This window comes from Diorhabda carinulata, chromosome 1 (genome assembly GCF_026250575.1).
Source record: "Diorhabda carinulata isolate Delta chromosome 1, icDioCari1.1, whole genome shotgun sequence".
Lineage (NCBI taxonomy): Eukaryota > Metazoa > Arthropoda > Insecta > Coleoptera > Chrysomelidae > Diorhabda > Diorhabda carinulata.
The window spans coordinates 18,380,837-18,404,848 of NC_079460.1; the positions used below are offsets into that span (position 1 = coordinate 18,380,837).

General features: G+C 33.0%; 2 protein-coding genes across 3 annotated transcripts in view; one reads left to right on the plus strand and one right to left on the minus strand.

Annotated features, from left to right (window-relative positions):
• The window catches only part of LOC130891586 (lysine-specific demethylase 6A), a 105,632-nt gene that overhangs the window by 75,115 nt on the left and 6,505 nt on the right, over window positions 1-24,012 (minus strand). Inside the window, exon 1 of one of the 2 annotated variants that reach the window (XM_057796528.1) lies at window positions 5,726-5,970. The exons of the other annotated variant lie outside the window; for it this stretch is intronic. The gene's annotated coding sequence lies outside the window, so the exon portion shown is untranslated. Of the gene's footprint in view, window positions 1-5,725; window positions 5,971-24,012 lie in introns of those variants that run through there. 2 annotated transcript variants of the gene reach the window in all.
• On the plus strand, window positions 10,201-12,619 carry LOC130891713 (uncharacterized). Its single transcript, XM_057796652.1, has 5 exons — window positions 10,201-10,729; window positions 11,082-11,285; window positions 11,374-11,682; window positions 11,772-12,065; window positions 12,285-12,619. The coding sequence occupies exons 1-5, from the start codon at window positions 10,447-10,449 to the stop codon at window positions 12,452-12,454; spliced, it is 1,260 nt and encodes a 419-aa protein (XP_057652635.1). The 5' UTR covers window positions 10,201-10,446; the 3' UTR covers window positions 12,455-12,619.

Genomic DNA, 24,012 nt, shown 5'->3' on the forward strand with positions numbered 1-24,012 from the left:
TTTTTTATTTGAAATAAAATAAACGAGTTATCAGGGAGGGGTAAGACTTAATCTTCTTACCATATAAATTGGATTAAGTAATACAATACGTATTATTTTATTCTTCGTTAATTTTCAAAATTTCTCAATCATCTTTTCTTTATAAGTTTTCCGCGTGATTTTTACTCGCTCTGTCTTTTGGAAATAGTTAATCTTATGTGGCACCCAACGAGTTACTTGCTAGGAAAACTCAAAAATTAGCTGGAAAACCCAGAAATTAGGTAAAAACTCAAAAATTTGCCAGAAATCCCAAAAATTAAGTGAAAATATCCAAAAATCAGGAAGAAAATCCCATAAATTACGTAGAAAACCCAGAAATTAGCTAGAAAACTCCTGAAATTGGACTAAAAACTCAGAATAGATAAAACCCACAAATTTGCCAGAATACCTAAAAATTAGTTAGAAAAACCCAGAAATTAGCAAGAAATATCCACAAACTAAGTAGAAAAATCCAGGTTCTGTTACAAGACAATGTTAAACCACATATTGCGAAAATTACGTGGAATCGAATAATTTGGCGATTTCGAACCACCACATCCAGCATTTAGTCTGCACCTTGCACCTCCAGATTAATATTTATTCAAACCCGAGGCGAAATTGTTGCGTGGAAAAAATTTTAATCCCAAGGAGATATTGAAATGCATCGTGACTATTTTTTGCATCTAAGCTCGAAGAATGGTTTTATAAAGGCCTCAAAGAGCCTGCTGAACGTTTAGTTAAAACCAAATAATGCGATGGGTTGTACTTAGAATATTAGTATTTATGATTATTTACATATAAACAACGTGAACATTGGAAACTGACATTATTCATGAGACTCTATACAAACCGTATATATGTAAACAGACGTTTATCGCAATGTACATAAATATTGACGTAACTAAAAATATAGTAACCTAAATACAACTAATTTAAGCGAATTAACACAATATGTGAAGTGCACCCACCACTCGGTTGCACTAGAGATCCAAAAATAAAATCAAGGTAATTACATAGGTTTTACTATTATAACTCGTGCACTTTTTGTATTAGTAATGCATTTATACAGAGTGGAATCATAATACCTAATATATGTCAAGGATATATCGGTCATAACGTTATTTGGAATTTTAGGATAATGAAATTGCAATTTTTTTTTATTTTCTTGAAATAGAATTAAAGGTAATGCATTTTAAAATTAGACACGTTTTTATTTCTATATTAAGCCTGGTTTAAAAATAATTAGAGTAGGATTGGAAAGTGAATTCAGAAGTAACCAGTAACACTGGTGTCGTCGTTCAATTCAACTGCCCCAATAAATTCGGTTGTTTATTAAGGCAACAACAGATCACCTCCATAAATACCGATATTGAAAACATTCTAGAGTGGAATCAAAGCAATTTGATTGAGTTTAGTGCAGCAAAGACCCATGCTGCTGTATTTATAAAGAAAGCTGGCACTGCAGCTCAAGAGTTGATTCTATCTAGATATAAAATATCACCGCAAATTTGCTGGTTGGGTGTCAAAGTTGGGAGCAATATGTCCTAGCATAATCACGTAGCCGAATTAGCTGAAGCTGCTTCACAAAATCTTGGAGCCCTATTTAAGACCAAAAAGCTATATACTCTACAACAATCCTCTAGAAGGCCCAGATTCGTCCATCTTTGGAGTATTGCTCGTACATTTGGAGCTCGACTCCCAAGCATACCCTGAGGATACTCAATTCAATACTGAAGAAAGCAGAATTGACCAGAAACTTAGCCTAGAGCAAAGAAAAAAAGGTCGCTGACCTGACTCAGTTCTACCGATACTACCACGGCAGATGCTCCCCCGAGTTATCTAAAATAATACAATATAGAGCAGTATTTGCAAGTTCTAATCGAAAGGCAAACATAGATCATGAACACAGAGTTCGCCTGCAAACGCCCAGTTCTTCAATTTATCGGGAATTATTTCTTTGGAGAAGTGCAAGCCTATGGAATCAGCTACCAAGGCATATCTTTCCCGTACGTTACAACTACAGAAATTCAGAATCGTCCATAGGCATCACTACACGGCAGGCACCACTCGAACTAGTCGACTGTAATAGGGTTTTTCCTCTTGTGTTTGCTTTTTGTATAGTCATGTGGTCGAAATATCTAAGGCAGCTTGACAGAAACTCTCAAAGATCTCAACAGAGAACAATTTAACTTATAGGTGACCAGAAACTTGGACAGCTTAGAGCATAGAAGAAAGGTTGCTGACCTGACTCAGTTTTACCAAACTGTCAGCCATGATTCCACCTAGAACAGTATTTTTAAGATCTAGTCTACTAGCACACAGGTCACGACCATCAAGTTTCCTGGCAGACGCCCAAAACGTCAATTCACGACTCCTTCTTATGGAGAAGTGCAAGCTCCAAGGCACGTCTTTCTCGAACACTATAACCTAACAAAAGTTCAAGACCAATTTCCACAGGCATCTCCACACAGTAGACACCACTCGAGCAAAAACAAAATTGTTTTTCCGAAGTGCTTTTTCATTTCAATAATAAGAAGATAATTAATAAAATTTGAAGCTTTTATCGCTCCGAGGCACATTGGTCAGTATAGTAAAATACGATAAAAGCAGATTATACTTTTTAAATACTGACAATGTTATTTTCACGACATTCGCGTACAAACATTCAGGTACGACTAACTAGAGCCCAAAAATAATTAAAATTAGCATTGCATAAGGGAAAGTGCACCTGACAGATCAAGTCATAAAAATCATGTTTCATCAAAATCAATGAATCTGTCAAAACTTGATAAATGCGGGATGATCATCTTTTTGTTTTTGTGCAAACAAACATAAAAGGTCGTAAAATTTAATTTTATTGCCAATTTTTAACGCATAAAGTCGGTGATCTTTTGTTTTGTGTCAACACAGGAAAAAATTGGAAGTATGTTTAATTTTGTGTAAAAATTATCTACGTGCCAGGGTACTTGATGTTCGTGACCTGTGTGCTAGTAGACTAGATCTTGAAAATACTACTCTAGGAGGGATTATGGCTGACAGTTAGTTAAAACAGAGTCAGATCGGCGACCTTTCTTCTATGCTCTAAGCTGTCCAAGTTTCTGGTCAACTATAAGTTAAATTGTTCTCTGCTGTGGTCCTTAAAGGGGCACCAAGTTTCTGTAAAGCTGCTTTAGGTATTTCGACCACATGACTATGCTAAGATGTAAAAAGCAAGTACAAGAGGAAAAACCTTATTACACTCGAGTAGTTCCTGCCGTGTAGAGTTGCCTGTGGACATTGATTTTGAACTTCTGTAGGTTGTAGTGTCCGGGAAAGACATGCCTTGGTAGCTGATTCCACAGGCTTGCACTTCTCTAAAGAAATAATTCCCTATAAATTCTGTGTTCATGAGCCATGTCTGCCTTTCAATTAGATCATGCAATTACTGTTCTAGGTTGTATTATGAAAAAAAAAATCAATATGAAGATATCGTGAAGCACTTATTAACGGCAGAACAATTTTATCAGTTTGTTGTTCATAAATATTTTATCTTAATCACGTAGGTGATTTATTGAGATAATTCAAATACAATCCATAATAAAGTTTCGAATCTCGTTTGTAAGTTTTATTTCTGATTAACTGAGAGGGTTAAGCAATCAATCTTAATTTCCATATATTTTTCAAAATTATGTACGGTTCAGGTAAATAATAGTTATGGACTTTCATTAGAAAAATATACTTTTTTTGATGAAAATAAAGTTCACAACAATTATTTACCAGAAGTACCTGGCCAAAGGAATTTCCTTTCAGCTCCATATAATTTTTCCAGCGATATTCAATAAGTTTTATTATAAGAATCGACAAGTTCCTCGAAAATACCGACATCACCTCTTCATTTTTGGAAAATATTTGACCACCGAGCTATTTTTTTAGTTCTGGGAGCAGAAAATTAGCCGAGGGGGCTAAATCTGGTGAATAGAGTGTATAGCAATTCAAACTTTATCATCAATTTTGACTGTTGCAATGACAGATGTATGAGCTGGTGCATTGAAACAGTACCTTTTTCTTAGTCAAATATGGCCGTTTTTGCTTGATTTCTTCCCTCAAACTTTGCAATAAGTTCGCACAATACTTGCCGTTGATAGTTTTTCCTTTTTACAAGATAGTCAATGACAATTATCCCGCGCGCATCCCAAAAAACCGACGCCATGACCTTGCCTACAGATGAATTGATCTTTGCCTTCTTTGAAGCCGGTTCTCCCTTTGTTTTGATTGTTTTTTTTTGCTTCGGGTGTGGAGAGATAGACCCACGTATCATAATTTTTGTGAAACATTGCCAAACACAATATGGAAACATTTTCACGACGCGGCACCCATTTTGCACACAGCATTCTACATTTTTATTTAATATGCAAACAAATTTCTACATTTTTGAGAAAATATTAAAAATTTTTATAATAATATATATAATATAATAACTAACTGTATTTAATTTTACTTGTGTGCACATTCTAATGCATGTTTTTGAATTTATATGTATTTTAGAACATAGCACCTTCAACATTATTTGTGTCCTGCAGATAAGCATGGCCCCCACAAAAAGAAAAATCAATCAAATTTACGATTTTTCCGCAAAAAAGCTCAAACACTAAAATTTGATTCAAGATCATTCTCGTTATATTCATTTATAATGTTTGTTAAATGATAAAAGAAGCAACTTGGATACACAATAGATTATTTAATTAAAAAATTCAGTGATAAGAAAGTTCATTTTATTTTGAAAATTATTTGGAGGGAGTGCCTCCAGACCTCTAATTCGTCCACAACAATTTTTCCTGATGAAGATATATTTATTGTTAATAATATGAATAATATCGTGACAATTTAACTAAATTTTTAATAGTGCCATAAGAAAATTCTTATTATTAATAATGAAGTATTTGCATGATAAGCAACTATCTACAACTTTGATATTCACCATTCAAATATTAATTTACAATATCGACAACAGATAAAATTTGGGTATTTTAGAAAAAAATGTTTGCTAGATACAAAACTAGTTAATTACGAGGAGCGAACAGAAGGTGTGAACTACTTAATGATATTTATAATAGCAGAAAAAAAATTAATTATTCTAAATAAAAACTTTAGATAACAATAAAATGTAGTAGGATAATAGAATACTTATCAGTTTGGGAGTAGAATATTTAGCTTCCTTATTTGAAACATTGTTGAACAATAAAAAATAATTATGGGCTATAAAAGATATCAAAGTAAGATATTATTATTGTTTTAATTGAATAAAAATGTATTGTGATGAGTAGAGGTATTTATGTAAGGACTATCAACATTCCTAGATACAATGCATTTTTAAAGCGCGTAGGTATAACGGCACACTGAAACGCTTGTTAGTTTATAAAGCATCAATTCAAGTAAGATGCATTAAATTTTTATAGAGGACGAAATGTTGATAAATACGTAAATAGAATATTATCTGTATCAATTACTCAATATAAACATGAAGCTTCGATCAAATGACGTCACTGACGTCATAATATATAGCGGAAGAGACTGAGGATGACGTGAGATATGTCACAGTGACTATGGCGAATGTTTTCCACAACAAAACATCCGGTTAGATTTCGTAGAAAAACGATAAGTAAATATAAATAACACCCTGTGCAAAGTGTTGAAATAGTACGAGGGTATAAACATAAGATAGACTTACCAAAGATATGATTGTTTTCATCAAAATAAAATTCCTCAGTTATGTGGTGTGAAAATCTTTTAATGATTATTACTAGTTTTTGAGTGAATAATAGGCAGTGAAATTGTCTTTTATAACGACACAAGTGCACTTTATGGTATTACAAGGGTATTGAAAAGTTATTTAAACAAATGTTTATAAGTAAACAAAAATATCCATTCTCCCTCCACACCCGACGAGACACACACAACACACCTCCTTCTGCCCGACCAACTGAAACGTTACCATCCTGCCTGCGCTGATAGTAACTAAGAAATTGCAGTGCAGTGATGGGTCGTTATTTCAGTAACGCGATTTTGGAACGGTATTTCCGTTGCGTTTCAATGCATTTCACTCGGGGTCACTATCATCAGAATCAATTTTATTACAAACGGAACTGAAGTTACTGAGGTGGTTATTATAATTACTCAATACTTATTTTATTGAATTAATCCATGAAATGCAACATGTTTTTTATACAGGTATTTATTTTTTATTAAAAAAAAATTAACAAAATTAACTTAAAATATTGGAAAGTAAAAACAATAATAGAATAATATTAAACGTAAGGAAAGTATGAATAATTTGGAGATACATAATTATAAATCAACAAATACTTTACAATTTCACACAATTGTAAAGTAAAAATTAACTTCAGATAAATACGCACATCTCCAAAAGTCTTGGCCCCCCTTTTAAACTTCTAAGTTTGCCTATGTATAGAGTTTATTGCTTCTTTTAAAATTTTCTGGCAGCTTTCATAAAAATAGAAACAATATCGTAACAAAAAATTATTTTCAACCTAAATATTTAAATTTTTGTAAATCAGATTAAAAAATTTAACTTGACAGCGAGTTCATTTGAATTTTATTGAAAATATGATTTCTGAGTTTGATCGAACAAAAATAGTGGCATTAAATCAAGGAAGTTTATCTAATCACCGCATTGCCCTTCGTCTGAATATGTCACGGACTTCGGTGACGCGGATAATGGCCCTTTTCCAGGAAACTAGTAGCGTTGCGCGTGGACCGGTCACGGGTCTCCCCAGAGTTACATCAGAGAGGAAAGACCGTTACATAGCTAAATTCATCCGAAGAAACCGATTTATAACGATAAAAATCGTTCGAAGTCACTTTTTGCTAACATACCGAAGGGCAGTTTCGAGAAGTACCATCAGAAGGAGATTACATTTATCAAATATAAGGGCAAAAAAAGTGCCTAGTCTTTCACGACGACACATAGCTGCCAGTCTCCAATGGACTCAAGATCACAGGGATTGAGTTTTACAACAATGGCGTAACGTTCTTTTTTTCGACGAGTCCCGATTTGGTTTCCACAGTGATAGTCGGCGTAAAAGGGTCTGGAGAGGCCCGGGTAGACAGGTACGACTCAACTTTACCAGAAATGTTCTCTATCATGACGGATACGTGATGTTTTAGGGAGGGGGGGTATAATGTATGATCGCCGAACACCATTTATTGTCATTGAGCGAACAATATGGAGCAAATTTCATTTTTCAATATGATAATGCCAGACCACATCGCTCGGAAATGGTACAAAGCATCCAAGAGGAAGATGATATCCAAATAATTGGCCATAATTGGCCAGCAAATTCACCAGACCTAAATCCCATTGAACATGTGTGGAATTATATTGGCAGTGCAATATCCAATCGAGAAAACCCTTCAATACCTGACTGCTGCCGTTCAAGAATAGTGGGACAATATGGCTGACCATGTTATCGATAACTTGATACGCGGGATGCCGAGACGCGTTGGTCAATTGATTTTAAGAAGAGGCGGTCATACGAAGTATTAATTTGTTTATTTTTATTATACTATATTGTTTTTCTCAAAATAAAAATTTTCACACTTCAATATTTTGCACATTTTTCGTTACTTGGTTACATAAATTAAATTTTTTGCTTCACATGTTATATTACACTAAAGTATAAGATTGAGCACATTTTATAAATTTAAAAATATTTTTTTATTAAATAACCAGGGGAGGAAGACTTTTAGCGATGTTAGTATATATCTAGAGACAAAAATTAAAAGTCAGATATATCGTAAAAATTTTCGTAAGTATCATGTAATACTTATATTTGATTGAATTATTTTTTATACTAATTGAAAAACTGTTACCGGAAAAGACCCAATAATTTTGTTTTTCAAAATATTTCTGGAAAAATTTTGACGTAATAAAACATGTTGGTAACACTCTTTGTTCCAACTGTTTGTTACTGTGTTTGTGTACTGGTTGTTATTGTAACATTATATATATATATATATATATATATATATATATTATATATTTTCTATAAGTGGAAACTGTTCCGACTAAGGAAGACAGAATGGCAACGATTTCTCTATCCTCCGAGGTTCCAGCTCGGTTCTGCGCATTCTCAAGCATGCGCAGTATAGATAAAGTGTCTCGAACGAGAGAGAGAATGAATATTGTCGATACCGTAGCGTAGGGACGTTTTTTCCCATATCAACTATATATATACTCCATATAGGAGTATTACATATATGTATTGTAGTGTGATAAAGGGACTGTGTTCCAGAGTGTTTTTGAGACCAAGTACCAATTGAGATTCATACGTAAACATATAAAAGTATTTATTTTAATTAAAACGATTGATAGATCAAGAAAGTGAGGTTAGGAAGTTAAGATATGTATTTATACTATTACTTGTTACAATGAGAATTGATGAGGTTTGAGATGATAATACAAATCGTAGAAAAGGACAAAAACCAACAGGGTGAAAATAAAATAGTTGATAGCGTCAGCATTTTTCCAGTTTATAGAAAAACTCCATAAACCAATTACATAATTGTAACAAAGTTTCCATAGAAATTTGATTATAAAGAATTCCTTTTATAAGTTTAGAGGAATGTTCACTCACCTGGTTCAAACAGTATCGGGTCAAAAACATAAGTGTATCTGGGCCTATAAGGCAGAAGAATATTCAAAATCAATGGGACACAGTTTTTTTCGTGTCAATAACGAGATATTTGATGAATGGATAATTGAGTTCCAAAGTTTATTGAAGGATTATGATCCAAAATATTTGTTTAATGCCGACGAGACTGGCCTTTTTTTCAAGTGCTTACTTGATGAAACATTTATTTATAAAATTGAAAAAAGTCAAGGCGGTAAGCAGAGTAAAGAGCGATTAACAATATTACTGGCAACAAACACGACAGGCACTGAAAAACTCAAACTATTAGTTATAGGAAAGGCTAGAAAGCCTCGTTCTTTTTCTGGTTGTAAATCTCTACCACTGGACTATGATGCTAACAAGAAAACCTGGATTACAGCGGAAATATTCAAAGGATGGCGACGAGAAAATGATTAAGGAAAAACGAAAAATTTCACTTTTCATTGACAACTGTACAGCTCACAACCTACAGCTCCTAGATCAAGGAGTAATAAAAACCTTCAACTGAAACACTGAACTGATAATAAAGTCATCGACATAGTTAATCAGAATATGGATGACGATGATCATACTGATCCAGCAAGTTTTGAACCGCCAATAACAAATAAAGAAGCCAGAGCTGCAATCAAAACATTACGAACTTCCGTTGAAAGATGTGATGATATCGAGGATTATATCAAAATAATTGATAGAAAATCTGCAAATTGTTTAGATCAAAAGAAAATAAAAGATTTTTTTAGTGTATACTTTACTTCACTAATATGTAATTTGTTTTAATATGTAAAAAATATATGCATATTATAAAAATTGTTGAATTGTTATTTAAAATTGACTCCCGAAATCGAAAAATATACTTGGAAATCGAGCCTTTGTAAGTCAAAATTTCAGCAGTTGAATCATATGTATCTCGAAGTTCTTAAGTCGAAAACTCGTTAATTTTTTGCGTTTCCCTTGACATTCAAGTTATAGAGATTCCACTGTAATTGTAACAAAGTTCCAATAGAAATTTTTCTACAAAAAACTCCTTTTATAAGTTTAGTGATACTAGACTGCGTTTGCGATTCAAATTTCAATTACTAATCAAGGGAAAGAAATATATAGATAAATCAATATATTTGAAAGTGTAATCAGTTTTACTTTAGCTTAACGATTTGAGATCAAACTAATCCCGACTAGAATTTATGAGGGGGCATGCCTTATATAGCGTGTGGGCCTCATGTGGCAAATGGGGGGCATGCCGATTGAGGGATTTCCCCGCAACTTCCTCATGAGCACCTCACGGAAAAAATTATAAATATTGAAGTGAGGTATGCCGTATGAGTTTCCCATAAGGATATTATAGGGTAAACCTAACACATATATGGTATTTTAAAGAGATGGGCAATCCCCTCGTCTACCCCATGAGGGCTCGATTTGACAAATATCAAATATACTATTTTTGGTAAAATTAAACTTGTCACAATTGTTACTTTACTACTACTACTACTACTACTAATTGTTAATAGTACAATTGTTCATGAATTGTAATAATTGTTAATCGTTGTCTTATCGGATTTACCTTACGAAATTGCAATATTTTAGAACGTATTGCATAAAGTATATCGTTTATGTACATCGTATTGCGCATGCTCAGGTACACATAGTGTACATAGTACATATAGTTCAGTCGTTCGTGTATACTCTTAACCATATAATTATTGTAGGTTAATAAATAGTGATATAATTAAAATAGTTGATATATTCTCGAAAAATAATCACCATGAGTACTGATAATAGTACATCAAATGATGATGTATCAGAAGTGGTTGCAGATTATAAGTATAGACTAGTTGTTTTTGTTGGTAAGAAAAAAAAAAAAGATATTGACATAGTGCCATCGTCTTGGATTTTTTATGATGAAAAAACAGACACAATCAAGTGCAAATTTATGCCTCCACCATACGATGTAAAGCGATCGGATACGTTATCAAAAATGGTACAGAATTGTGAACAACCGATAAATGATTGGCCAGTTTATTCAGTAGACATCCGAGGAAGAGCTCGTAAGTTGTGAAATTATTCGATTGATTAATTTCATCTCGAATTTATATACTCTGAGAAAATAAGATAAATAGAACAAAGGTATGTTTCTTGTGTTGGATTCATTTTTCTAACAACCTAACCAAATATTTCTAGCTTAAAAAAACTTTTAATGTCAATGTCTAACATGATATTATGATTACTATATTATTTTTAGTGATAAAAAATAGTTTTCAATACTGTAATTATTATTTAAATGAAAAAAAAACTTTTTCGCAACAATTACAAAAAAACTCCTTTGTTCTAAAATTCTATTTTTTTCAGTTATCATTTTTTATTGATTTTTTTTATTAAGTACATTATTCTAATATTCAGGAACGTTTGAAGAAGCTAATGAATTGGCTATCCAATTGGAATATAAGCCATTTGCTTATTCTACACAAAATGAAGAGACAGCTAAAGTAAAGGCTGCTAATGATGTGCATTTTTTTAAAAATAGAAAAACATTCAGAGATGAATCTTTGAAGATGTTAAATGAAATCAACATCGATTTAGGTGAAAAAACACGTGTGAATAGAGGTAATTTATGATGAAAATATAGATTTTGTTACTTGGAAAACATATATTTGTAAGTACGAAAAGGTGATGATATATTTTAAATTTTTAGCTCAGCCATCATCGCAAAAGTTACCAACAGAAGAAGATAAACAAGATAGATATTATTCTTCCACAGACTCAGACGAAGAACATTGTTACGATGCATCTAGATCAAAAAAAAAGAAAATCATTACCAGAAAAAATATCAAAAGATCTCGCATATCTTCGTCCAGTACATCTGATTCGAATTTAAAAATTGATGAAAATAATCCACAAACACCTAATGTAATGGAAAAGCTAGATAAGAATTGTCAACCAGTATTATTATGCTCGTCAACAAACCAACATTCAATTGAAAAAATCGAAGGTGACCAATTTGGTAGGTATTGAAAGATGAATAGAAACCGCATTATTAATTATAATTATCAACATTTGGGAAACGAAGTATATTCTTTTCTTATGTTACAGAAAAGTTATATCGTATGATTGATGCCCGCTTTAAGACTTTTTCAAATGAAATATCGGAGAAATTCACTAAACTCAATAGTCAATATAATTCATTATCTTTACAAATTGGACAGTTAAGTGGAAAAATTATTGAGATTCAGCATCAATTAACAAAGAATAATATCAATAACACAGATATTGAAGTCGATAGTGATGATGAAAATGCTGAAATAAAACTTCCATGTAAAACAAAAATAGATTTTGATCAGTTCGATGAAAAACTTGAAAAAGATAAGAATTTTCACAAAAAAATTCGTAAGTATTCATGTTTAAAAAAAGTTTTTATTATAATATTAACGATTTGAATACTTACCGAATATTGAATTATACGTTTAGGTTCGGAAATTACTTGTCTTTTTAAAGTTATAAAAGGTTAGTGAAATTAATGTTCAAGTTTCACAAAATGAATACAAATAATTAATAAATATTGTATTTAATATTTATAATTGTCCTAAATTAATGTTTTCTTTTTAGCGACGCTCAGAAAAGTTTTTTCGAAACCAGGCGAAGATGTCCCAGACCAAAATATTCTTGATGCTATGGCTTCAGCTCTACATAATTGTAAAGACTGGGACGGTGGACGAACTGCTCGTTCCAAGAAACCTGCTGAAGCTAATAGTGAAATAGACAATGAGCATATTTAGACTAGTATTTCAGATTAGTATTCTTAATTGCGTAACTTTTTTATATAAAGTAAAATATACATTATGTAGTTTATCCCGTGCATTATATTGTATTCTGAAAGTTTGATTTAAAAAATAGTTCTTTATTACTTATTGTATTTTAAGATTGTAATGACTATGAATGTATTGTTTGTAATTGATATATCTATATATATTTTAAAATACATTATTTTTAATGTTGCCAATGAAATTCGGTTAATTTCCCTGAAAATTTTCAAATAGGGTAACAGTTAATTTTCCTTATGAGGTCCACATGCGGTATACATAATGATGCACGAATGAGGCAAGGCGTTATATACCCTTTGTGCGCCCTATGAGGCAGCATCATGAGGTCCCCACGAGGCAGTGTGGCTAGCCTCGTGAGGGCCCTAGCTGAACCCCTCCCAAAATTCTAGTCGGGATGTTTCGACATTTGGATCTTGTTTCTAGTGCGTTCTTTAAATTTTTCTATAAATTTCTTCCTCAGTAGGTATTTTCCATATAATTTTGACAAGACGTCGCTTTTCTTTTCCCAGCGCACTGTTACAATCTATTTTACTTATGTCCATTTCATTTACAGCTTTACCCACATAAATTATTGATTCAATCGATATCTACCATGTCGAAAGTTCTGCGTTAAAAAGTAAAGTGTCCAAAGGGAAGACGTTACTATAGAAGTTGAACTGAGCGCTTGTGTTTTTCCTTCGAAAATTTTTTAATATATCGCTAATTAGGCTTTAATGTAGAAACCATTGTATTATCAAAAAAACTAAATAATAATAAAACATTCCTCAAACGTATGCAACTCGAGTAAATAAGAAACAATTTGAGACTCTCATATTTGCGAAAAATATTAGGCCACAAAAAATTTTACATACATATGTCCCATTCCGGTGGTGTGACTGCTCGTACAGAGAAAAATGACAAAGTTCTAGTCTAGTATAACATGGAAGTTCAGATTAGACTAAAAGTCCCTTCCGTTTGTGGTTACTGAAAAATGCGACACAGGTAGAAATAGAGGTCCGGACATGGCACGGAAAAAAAGTGGTTTTCTATTCGGCTATTGCGAGTTATGATATAAAAAAATCATAAATCTTGCGCATACCTTAAACTAAACAATAACTTAAGGGTTTAGCACAGAATATTCAAATCATGCTGGAGTTCCCATGCAAGGGTTTATTGAGGGTACTATATTTTGACTGTTGAAAAAATACAGAGATAATTGGGTTACTTGATATACAGGTAAACTTTATTTTAATCAATAAAAAAATAGGAACGGAATTATTGCAAACCAATTTTGCAAAAAAATGCGAGTTGGGAAAACTAGTTTTACATACTAAGCAAACGACGCTACGATCGTCGATTTCTTTTAAATCGTCGAGATATTCATTTGTGACTTCACCGTTTACTGTCATGTTTCGTCATTACATTGAGGAAATCGATGAATTTTATTCCGTTATTTACAATTATTCTTAAGAAGTCGACCAAGTATGATTTGTCAAATGCCAAATTTACTTTATTGGCATTTGGAACAGTGGTGTATTAAATATAGATAAAATAGTGGAAGCGATTGCATCCGGATTCTTCAAAAAATAAAAATTTGTATATCAAAATGAGTGAGTTAGAAGGAAAAACAAAACTTCCGGTAACAGAATCAGTAAACGAGGAAAAAAGCGTAAAAGAAATATTTTCTAAAACTATAACAGCAGTGGTAAATGATGGTGAAGATGGAACTGAGGTCGACCAAGTAAGATTTGTTAAATGCCAAATTTACTTTATTGGCATTTAGAGCAGTGGATGAACTAAGTATAGATAAAATAGATGAAGATAGATGACAAAACTGACCATGTTGCTAAGCCAATTGAAACTATAGTGTTTCCTCAACTGCCGTGAAAAATGTGACTTTGAAAAATTTTATTTCTGAATAAATAACTACCAACAGATTGTCAACATTCTCTGCCAGAGAATTACAGAGGCATAAACCTACTGAGTACAACATTAAAACTAACAACAAAAATAATAACAGTATAATATGAACAACAAGGATTTAGAAAGGAAAGATCATGCACTGATGCAGTGTTTGTTGTAAAACAGATTGCAGAGAAGTCGATTGAATACAACAAACCAGCCTACATGTGTTTCATAGATCTGCAAAAAGCATTTGATCGGGTTCAATTGGAGGATGTTGTACATTTACTCTACGGCAGACAAGTACTCCATACCTTAATCAAAATCATAGAGAATCGATACAGTTCGATCAAAATTCAGGTGAAGATCGACGGAGAGCTCACCGAACGAATCCCTGTGGAAAGAGGAATACGACAGGGCGACTCACTGAGTCCACTCTTTTTCAACATAATTATGGATGAAATAATAAAGCAGAACGGATACAAAATGTGCTATGTGCTATGCTGACAATGCTGTGCTGGTTAGGGAAAAAGAAGACGACCTCCAAAGGCTGCTACATCTCTTTAATTGTACAGCAAAATCTCTAAATATGATTTCTGCCTCCAAAACAAAAAGCCTGACAACATCAAAAATACCTCTTAGATGCAAGCTGGTCGTAGACGACAAAATAACGCAGCAAGAATTGAAATTGAAATATCTGGGTATAGAACTACCCGGATATGGTGATATTGAGACAGATGTAAGCCAGCAAACAATAAAAGCAGCAACAGCAGCCGGATGTCTGAACGACACTATATGGAAAAACAAATACTTAAGTATTGAGCCCAAGTCAAGAACCTACAAAACTGTAATCAGACCCATAATGACGTACACAGCAGAAACTCGTCCTGATACAGCAAAAACAAAAAGGCTCCTGGAAACAAGCGTAATGAAAGTCCTTCGAAAAATTGATGGAAAAACGCTCCTAAACAGGGAACGTAGCGACGACATAAGGCAAAAATACAGAGTGAAAAATATTATCCAATGGGTACTGAGCAGAAAGCGCGAATGGGACGAATACATAAGTAGAATGAGCGAGGAAAGAATAGTAAGGATGGCACGAGACCACACACCACTGGGGAGAAGTATGGGAAGGCCACGAAAAAGATGGAGTGATAATCTTACCGTCAATTTAGGCAATAGGCATGCTGCGAGGAATGAACAGTCAGTCTGCCTAAAAAAGAGTACGAAGAAGAAGAAGAAGGAAGATTGTCAACAATAAAAAATATTAGTATATATGTTGAAAGGATTTCAGAATCTTTAGATATTCTACAGAAAAATTAACTGAGCAAGATGGATTGCCCATTCGAAAAAAAAGTTTCTTTAACGTATTTTGAAAAAAATATATAAAAAATTCAACGTTAAGCAGCTTATATTTCATGTTATGAGCCGAATTGTGCTCGACATACGCGTTTACTGTTTCTGAAGAGTCGAATATTTTAATAAATACATAATTGCTCATATTTTGATGGAAGCTTCCGATGAATAACATTTATTGTTTTCAAAGTCGCCAAGTACTTATTTCCATACAGGTCAGCAATGTTGGCTGAGTCTGCTAACGAAGTCTGAAGTTAATTTAATGGGAATCAAATAGTATGAAGAGTGGGAGTCTAATAGAAGATTTTTGGAGTAAATTATATACGTAAATTAATGCCATCAGAAAACTATGTTGTGAGCTGATGTCAATTAACTAATTGTTTTATCAATATTTATAAATTCATTCAAAAAAATTATGAATCTTCATAAGATGCTATAATATCAATGATAATAAAGTTAAAATTTTCTGTATTTTTCACAATTAATGAAGGAAAACTGGCACTTTATATTCCAAAATTAGAAAAACGTTCATTTAATAAACTGGAATCTCTAATAAATAAAAATACTACAATAATTTAATCTCATTGGATCATTTTCAAACAAAATAAATTTAAGTTCAAGGTCAAATGTATCCAAATGTATGGATTAAATTTGAACAGATTCCAGGTACGGATAGTTGCTCTAATCACTATTTAATTTTGAGTTGCACCACACCGTATGACAATTTTTCTTTTCAAAAATAGCTAATGGTGACGAAATTTATTCGAACAAATATGTAACTAAATACTGCTAATATTGATTGTGTGAATGCAAGTAATTTTTCCGATGTTCCTCGTAATTAATTTTATATTGATATCCAGAGTTTGCTGTATACTTTGAGCACTAAAAGTAGGAAAGGACAAGGTTTGACAAAACCAAAAAAGTCTCGAATAAAGTCCTTTTTTTAAATATCTCGGTTAAATATTGATTTAGTTTATTTAATTTTATTATCATTCAATTTCTCTTTAATTTTCCTTTCACTTCAATAAATCTCAACCATCAATCTCATTATTCGATTGTTTATCTCAGTCAACCGTTAATATTTTTTAAATGCATTTTTTTTTTCAATATACTTTTGTTTGTAAAATGCTAATTAGAAAAGAAATTTTTTTATTGGGATATGGATTAGATTTTTATAATACTAAGGCTTGAAAACAAAACATGGTCTCTTAAGGCCAATCTAAAATGTCTAATACTGTACATAAGTATTGCAAATTATTCTAATTGAATCTTCACTCCCAAAAGGTTAAGTGTTTCAAAAACAATTACAACTTTCGTTACTTCTTTTTTCAAAATTATACCTATTTAACTGGGTGCTTTGGAATAGCATTCCAATCTCTCGAGAAATGATTCATTAGGTAAATATAAGGAAAAAAGTTGGTATAACAAAACTTCCAAAAACGTTTCGAACTGTCATACAAATTTGTTTGGTTTATACGTATTTTCAGCTAAAAATTGAAAAAAATACGTCTCAGATCTGTAACTGTAATAGTTTTTACGTTAACTGACGTGAAATATAAAAAACTCAACTCCAAAATACACTTTTATAGGTTTGGAGTAGAATAACTTCGTTAAATGCTTTAAACTTTCAAATAAAATGATGTCTACAACTTTTTTACTTCAAACGTAAAAAGTGTATTTTGGAGTTGAGTTTTTTGTATTTTACATCAGTTAACGTAAAAACTATCACAGTTACAGACCTATTTTATTCAATTTTTAGGTCAAAATACTTAGTTTGGAGGAAAGGGTTTGATTTGAAGTAAATAAAACAACAAAACTTTACTTACATGAAATTTAATGTCTATATATTCATCGGATAAATCACGAAATAGGTAATTATAAAGTTATTAACTTCAAAAGAAATGGTTAAATTAATTTCGTTCCTCTGCGCTAAATCTAAAACCATCAAAGAAGAAATCTTCGGCTTCTTTCTTTTACTTCTACTTCATCTGCATGAATTTCTGTTCGATAGTGAATGTTCATGAGAGCCAAACCATTAAGTCTGTTGTCACTTGTAGTGTTTCGTAAATAGTTTTGCAGTATCCTTAGGCCGAAAGACCTTTCTGTGGTAGCAGTGGATACAGGAATGGTAGCCAAGATTTGTGGTAATGTGTAAATATTAGGATAGAGGTTTTTATCGCACATATCTAGGTATTTTCCATACTTCAAGTTCTGCTTTAACCTCTGATATATTTCTTTCAGAAAGCAGTAACGAGTACATGGAAATCGCTTCACCAATTTCCGAGCTGGCAGTAAAATTTGAAGGTAACACACCAGATAAACCTTTCAACCAATTGTTGAATTGTATGATCAAGAAATGGAATGAACAAATTAATTTTGTAATACGTGCATACATTCTATGCAGGAATGTTGCAGAAGTTGTAAGAGAGTTATTGATATCTTACAACTCGGCTGCAACTGCGTCAGCCTCTCGTCAAAAGATGGTGCTAGGCGCTGCTATATATATTCAAATTTAATAATTTAACTCTGTTCACTCCTCGTATTTTTACAGTATAATATTAGGTAGTATTTTGCTTATTTCGGGGGGAGGGGGGGGTTGAACCCCCAAAATCCTTGGCTACGCCCGTGAGACCAAACAAATTTGCGTGATAATTTCAGACCTGAGATATTCAATATGGCTTCCTATTCTTGGTGGATTAGCAATCCGGGCGAAATCTATCGCCCACTATAACTCGCTTACAAAGCGTTTTTGGAAGTTTTGTTATACCAACTATTTACCTATAGAATCATTTCCCGAGAGATTGGATTTCTATTCTGAAACACCCTCTATATAATTGTACTTAATTTCAAAATATACAAGTGCCCGAACGATTTTACTGTATATTTTGTCGTACATTTGCCAAGTTCTATGTTTGAAATCAAATAGCACGTGACTATTCTATGGTTTCTATCACGTATTTATCGTCTTTCATATAACTTCTTTCAAATACGGTAATATAAAAATTTAATGTTAATGATTGGCTTATTCAAATTTTTAACTGAATCATTTAATAGGTTGATGATAATACGTTGATTTGTAACATGCCAGAGGCTTTTCCATTTTATCTCATTACTTCAATAAAAACACCATCGCTAAGACATAAAACCACGTACTACAATATATGAATAATAGAATAAGTCATAATATAATTTGAATCGAAAGTGATTATAGATTTACTATCTTTTGGGTGCCAGTGTATGATCTTGGACGTCATTTTGCATAGTAATAATGTAGAATGTATTGTCTATAATTACAATTCCTGCTATTGAAAACCTAAAAAATCGGTCACAACGAAACGTTATACGTTAGGAACAGTTATTGCCAGCTCTACTGCAGTACAAGAGTTTTCAAATAGAGTGTTGGGTTCGGTATTATATACTGTGATAAGGTTGAAAATGGCTCAGCAATTCAGTTAGGGATCGGTTTTCATCGGGTTACCTCGGAACGTACAGCAACGGTGCCATGTTTTAACCATTAAATATCTATTGTACCTAATCTAATAATTACGAAACTTAAGCCCTAATTGTAAATGTAAAATATCTAATTATAATTATATACTTGTTCATACATGAGGACTAAAAACAACAAAGATTTTAGCGAACGTATAGTAGCAAATATGTGAAAAATTTTGAGAATTTGAATAAATCAATAGTGTCTAGAGCGTGTACCTCGACTGTTTAAAATTTTAAGGACCTAAATTTTAACAAGAAACAGGACCGGTTCGACCAGATTTATAATAATTTTTTTGGATTATGACATTAGTGCCAAATGTTTTTATCCGTTTTTCCAAAAAAAAAAACGATTTTATAAAAAAAGGAAAAGGTTGTATTTGTGTCATGTTGTGTTTAGTGTCAATGGAGGGTTGTTTGAAAAGATTTCGGCACTTATCAACATAAGTTGGGAAATTTATTTGCGCATGTGTTTAGGGATCCTCGTTAAAATTTCAATCAGTTTCTGTTCAACAATCGTATAAGTGAGTTATTGTGAAAATTTTTTATGGAAATAGAGAAAATTGAGTATGGAGCTGTCATTAATATTTGTTTTTGAAAGAATATACCTAACACAAATAAAAAGAGATTTAAGACAATGTTTACAAAGACTCTAACTCTAAACAATCAGCTTAACTGACGAACAGAAAAAACTGCAATAACAAGCGATATCTAAAAAGTTCACCAAATGGCACTGAATGACCGGCAGATTGAGGTTACAGACTATCCGCATATCCAAAGAATACATGTGACACATACTTATCGAAGAATTATCCATACGTAATTATATGCACGTTGGGTGCTGGGTTTGCTCACTTTAGATCAAACGCACATTCGAATGGTCATTTATCAGGCCTTAACGACGCAGTTTAATATTCATTCATAACTGTGTAAGAAATCGGGAACCACCAATACACTCCTGAAAGAAAAAACGGAGGATTGCAAAAGGCCAACCTGCTCCTAAAAATGTAAGTTTCATTGGCCGGAAAATTAATGGCGACTATTTATTGGGAGGGATAGTCATGGGATTGTGTCCATCGACTACCTTCAAAAACATAAAATAGTATCAGTAGACCATTACGTATCATTGCTTGATAATGAAATGGAGATATTTAGAGGAAAGGTGGGCTGAAGGATATCTTTATTACAGAATTAACCCTATTAGTTGAATTGTTTAGAATCTAAACTTTAGATAATACATTTTTGTTGTGCTATTTTGATTAAGTTCTGAATTGTGCCGGAACGTAAAACCGTTTCTGTTATTTTTTTAATCGTTTATTTTGTTATTCGTTAACTGGTTTAAATTCCATTTTGTGTACTTTATTTGGCCTAATATTCCTAGGTAGCTCACTAAAAGGTTTATAAATGCTAGGATGGCTCACTAACTCAAAAGTTCGGCAACCACTGATTTAAAATATAATTAAAAAGTTCATCTTACGACTTGATTTCACTTTTCAAACAAACTGTATAACATATTATATTCGGTTATATAATGAATTTTGCTGAATCATGGTATCATCGTATATTTCCATAAACGGAAGGGTTACGAGTCCAGACCTGAATATCTAGAACACCTGTTCATAAACATCGTGACTAAGTTATTATGACGTCGTCATGACGTTCCATTTCTTGGTAAAGGCATGTCCGGACTATTCGTGTTCGTGTCTAACGTATTTGGCGATTTTTCTTGTCCCTCCTATAATTTTCCATTTTAATTGCCTTTTATTTTCTCGTTTTGAATAAATGAGGAATATACAGTTTGAATTTATGATTAAATTTATTAAGAATTTTTTAAGTACAACACGCACCCGAAAATGTATAGGGTGTCTCAAAACGATCCAACTATTTCAAGACTGAGTGAGAAGCAAAAAGGGGAAGGGGTGGCGCGGGGGTCGTTTACTAGCGCGTTCTTTAAATTTTTAGTTGCAATCATGCCGTACAAGGGAAAACAACGCTCGTTTTGCTTGTGCGCGTATTTCGAGAACAATCGATCACTTATTTGAGTTCGACGGTTGTATCGGTTACATTATCGACTGCGCAACATTGCGGAAGCTCCAAGTAGTGCAACAATTTTAGCTTGGATTCAGAGATTCAATACTATGGAAACACTATTGGCGAAATTCATTACGGCGGCCCAATGACAGGAAGAACTCCTGGAAACATTCAGTCAGTAGCAGATTCTGTAAACCGACAGCCTCGACTCAGCTCCAGAAAGCGTCTCAACTGGGATTATCAAGAGAGACAATTCACCGCTTAATGCGATCTGATTTACACTTAAAGGCCTATAATATTCAGATTGTGCAAGTTCTACATGAAAATGATTACGTTGTAAGATTGATTTTTGTGAATGCAATTTTGGAGAGATTTAACAATTTCAACATGTTCTTCAGAGATGAGGCATATTTTCATTTGGACGAATAAGTAAATCGTCAAAATTATCGTTTTGGGAGAGAAAAGAATTCACATACCTAATATAAACGCCCTTTGCATAGCCCTAAAGTCACCGTGTGGGTTCTACTTTTTAAAGATAACAGAGGACATGCAGTTACTATAACTTCTGCACGCTATGTCGACATTATACGCAATTTTTTCGAGCCTCAACTGCAACAATGTGAGCAGTATAATCGGCTGACATGGTTCTAACAGTATGGGGCCACATCGCACACCACTAACAACTCTTTAGCTGCATTGCACCAGTTACCCGATAAGGTGATTTCACGAAGAGGTGATATTGCCACCTCGCCCTTACTTTACCACAAAATTTGACAGATTGAAGAAACAATAGCGAAGAAAAGATCAGGATCGACCACTTCTACAAAAAGTTTGAGGAGTGCCGTCAACGTGATGATCGTCATTTAAACAATAGATACATATGAAAATAAGTATAATGAAATTTTTTTCCTTAAGTAGTTGACTTGAAGAAGCTTATTAAGAGTTTAACTCGAAATATTGATGCCGTTTAAAAAATGGTATTCAGAAATGGAATCAAAAAGTATATTTGCTTCGAACTAATATGCCCATATAAAATACGAGTGTAGCTTGTTAAGAAATCGCGTTACCAGAAAATTTAAAAATTACAATAACGTTCTAAAGTAAACAGTAGAATGAAGAGGGGCTGGATAAAGTATTGATATTGCATTGATTTGTTGGTCTAACATGAAAATATATTCTAAAAAAACTAAAAAAACACGCTTCTAAAAAAAATCAAACCAAAAAGTTAAAAACAATTACCCAAATAAGCTTAAAACAATAATCAATAGAAAATTCTAGATTATTTGGTAAATTGTTTTTAGCTCTTTAGTTTGATGTTCTTTAACAGCGTGTTTCTTATGGCCCCTCCACACTCTCGCGAGAATCAAAGTTGTCACGTCAGTTCTCCGCTCGATAATGATGGACGCTGAAGTGACTGCGGCAAGTGTATTGTTATGAGCATTTGCATATTATAATCATGCGTATAATAAAGAGAAAAGAATGATTAAAAAGAAGTGACGAAAAATCATTCAAATCGGCGACTCGCTCGTTACTGAGAAACATGCGAGTATGAAGTCAATAAACCTTCCCGCCTGTTTTCACGTTTTCGCGCTGTTCTCCATCTTTGCCGGAGAACTGCGCGAGAACTTGAGAAAAATACGCGAATCGGTTCCACATTCGCATTTCTCACACGTTTCTTGCGTTCTCGCAAGATTCTCGCGAGAGTGTTGAGGGGCCTTTAGTTTTTTTAACCCATATTTATTTAATTCATACCATCCTCGTATAATGGCTTCGCTGCTTATAAACCTACATTTCGTCGGAACTTTTATCGAGCTGGACCTTGAAAGCTCAAATAATCAAAAAACTTTGAGATGTGGCTCTATAGATGCATCTTGAAGATACACTGGACTGACAGAATCACCAACGACAAAGTACTAAGACGCATTGGTCGCAAAAGAAAGCTCTTGAAAATCTCCCGAACCACCCGAAGGCTGGGAGGTTTAGGTACTTTTGACATGGTTCAGAAATTATTATTTCACTTTGAGACTGATTAAGTTAGAAGACTAATTCTTTGCAATAATTTGAGCCAAATATATTTGCTACTGATGTAGGAAATAAAATTTTATGTATGAAAACGACAAATTCATTACAATTTGTGTGAAAAAGTCTCCAATACTCTCCTACGTCCCCTAATACAAAATCCTCACAAACAAAAATTTATTAAAATCGCGCAAGACATTTCAGAGATAATACATAAAACTCATTTTGTATTGTAACCGTATTGACGAAATAAGGTCATCCTTGTATCCAAACTAATTGTCTTCGATGAATACTTACAGACGGGAAAGTGAACGGAAGTAAATGGTTTCATAGGAAATCGAAACTGAATCAGATTTCCTTTTGCAAAAGCGAAGTTATCATTCAGGAGTGGCAGGCACTAGTACAGTTAATCTATTCAACTAAAACTTTCATTCTCCATGGGATTTTAACCATACATAACAGGGCATTCGTAAAATTTACGATGGCAAATAATGATATTTCCTTTGTTTCCGGATATCGCAATGGGGCGAGACATAGGCAAACTTAAAAGTTTACAAGGAAGGCCAAGACTTTTGGAGATGTGTGTATTTACTTTGATATAAATATTTTGCTTGTTACTATTTGCTTCGTGAAAAAAATAATAACTCCCACGACCACAAAATACAATTGAAGCAAAGTCAAAATGTTCATAAAACTTTTCGCTGTAATGTTACAACGAAAATAATGGCCTTGTCTTC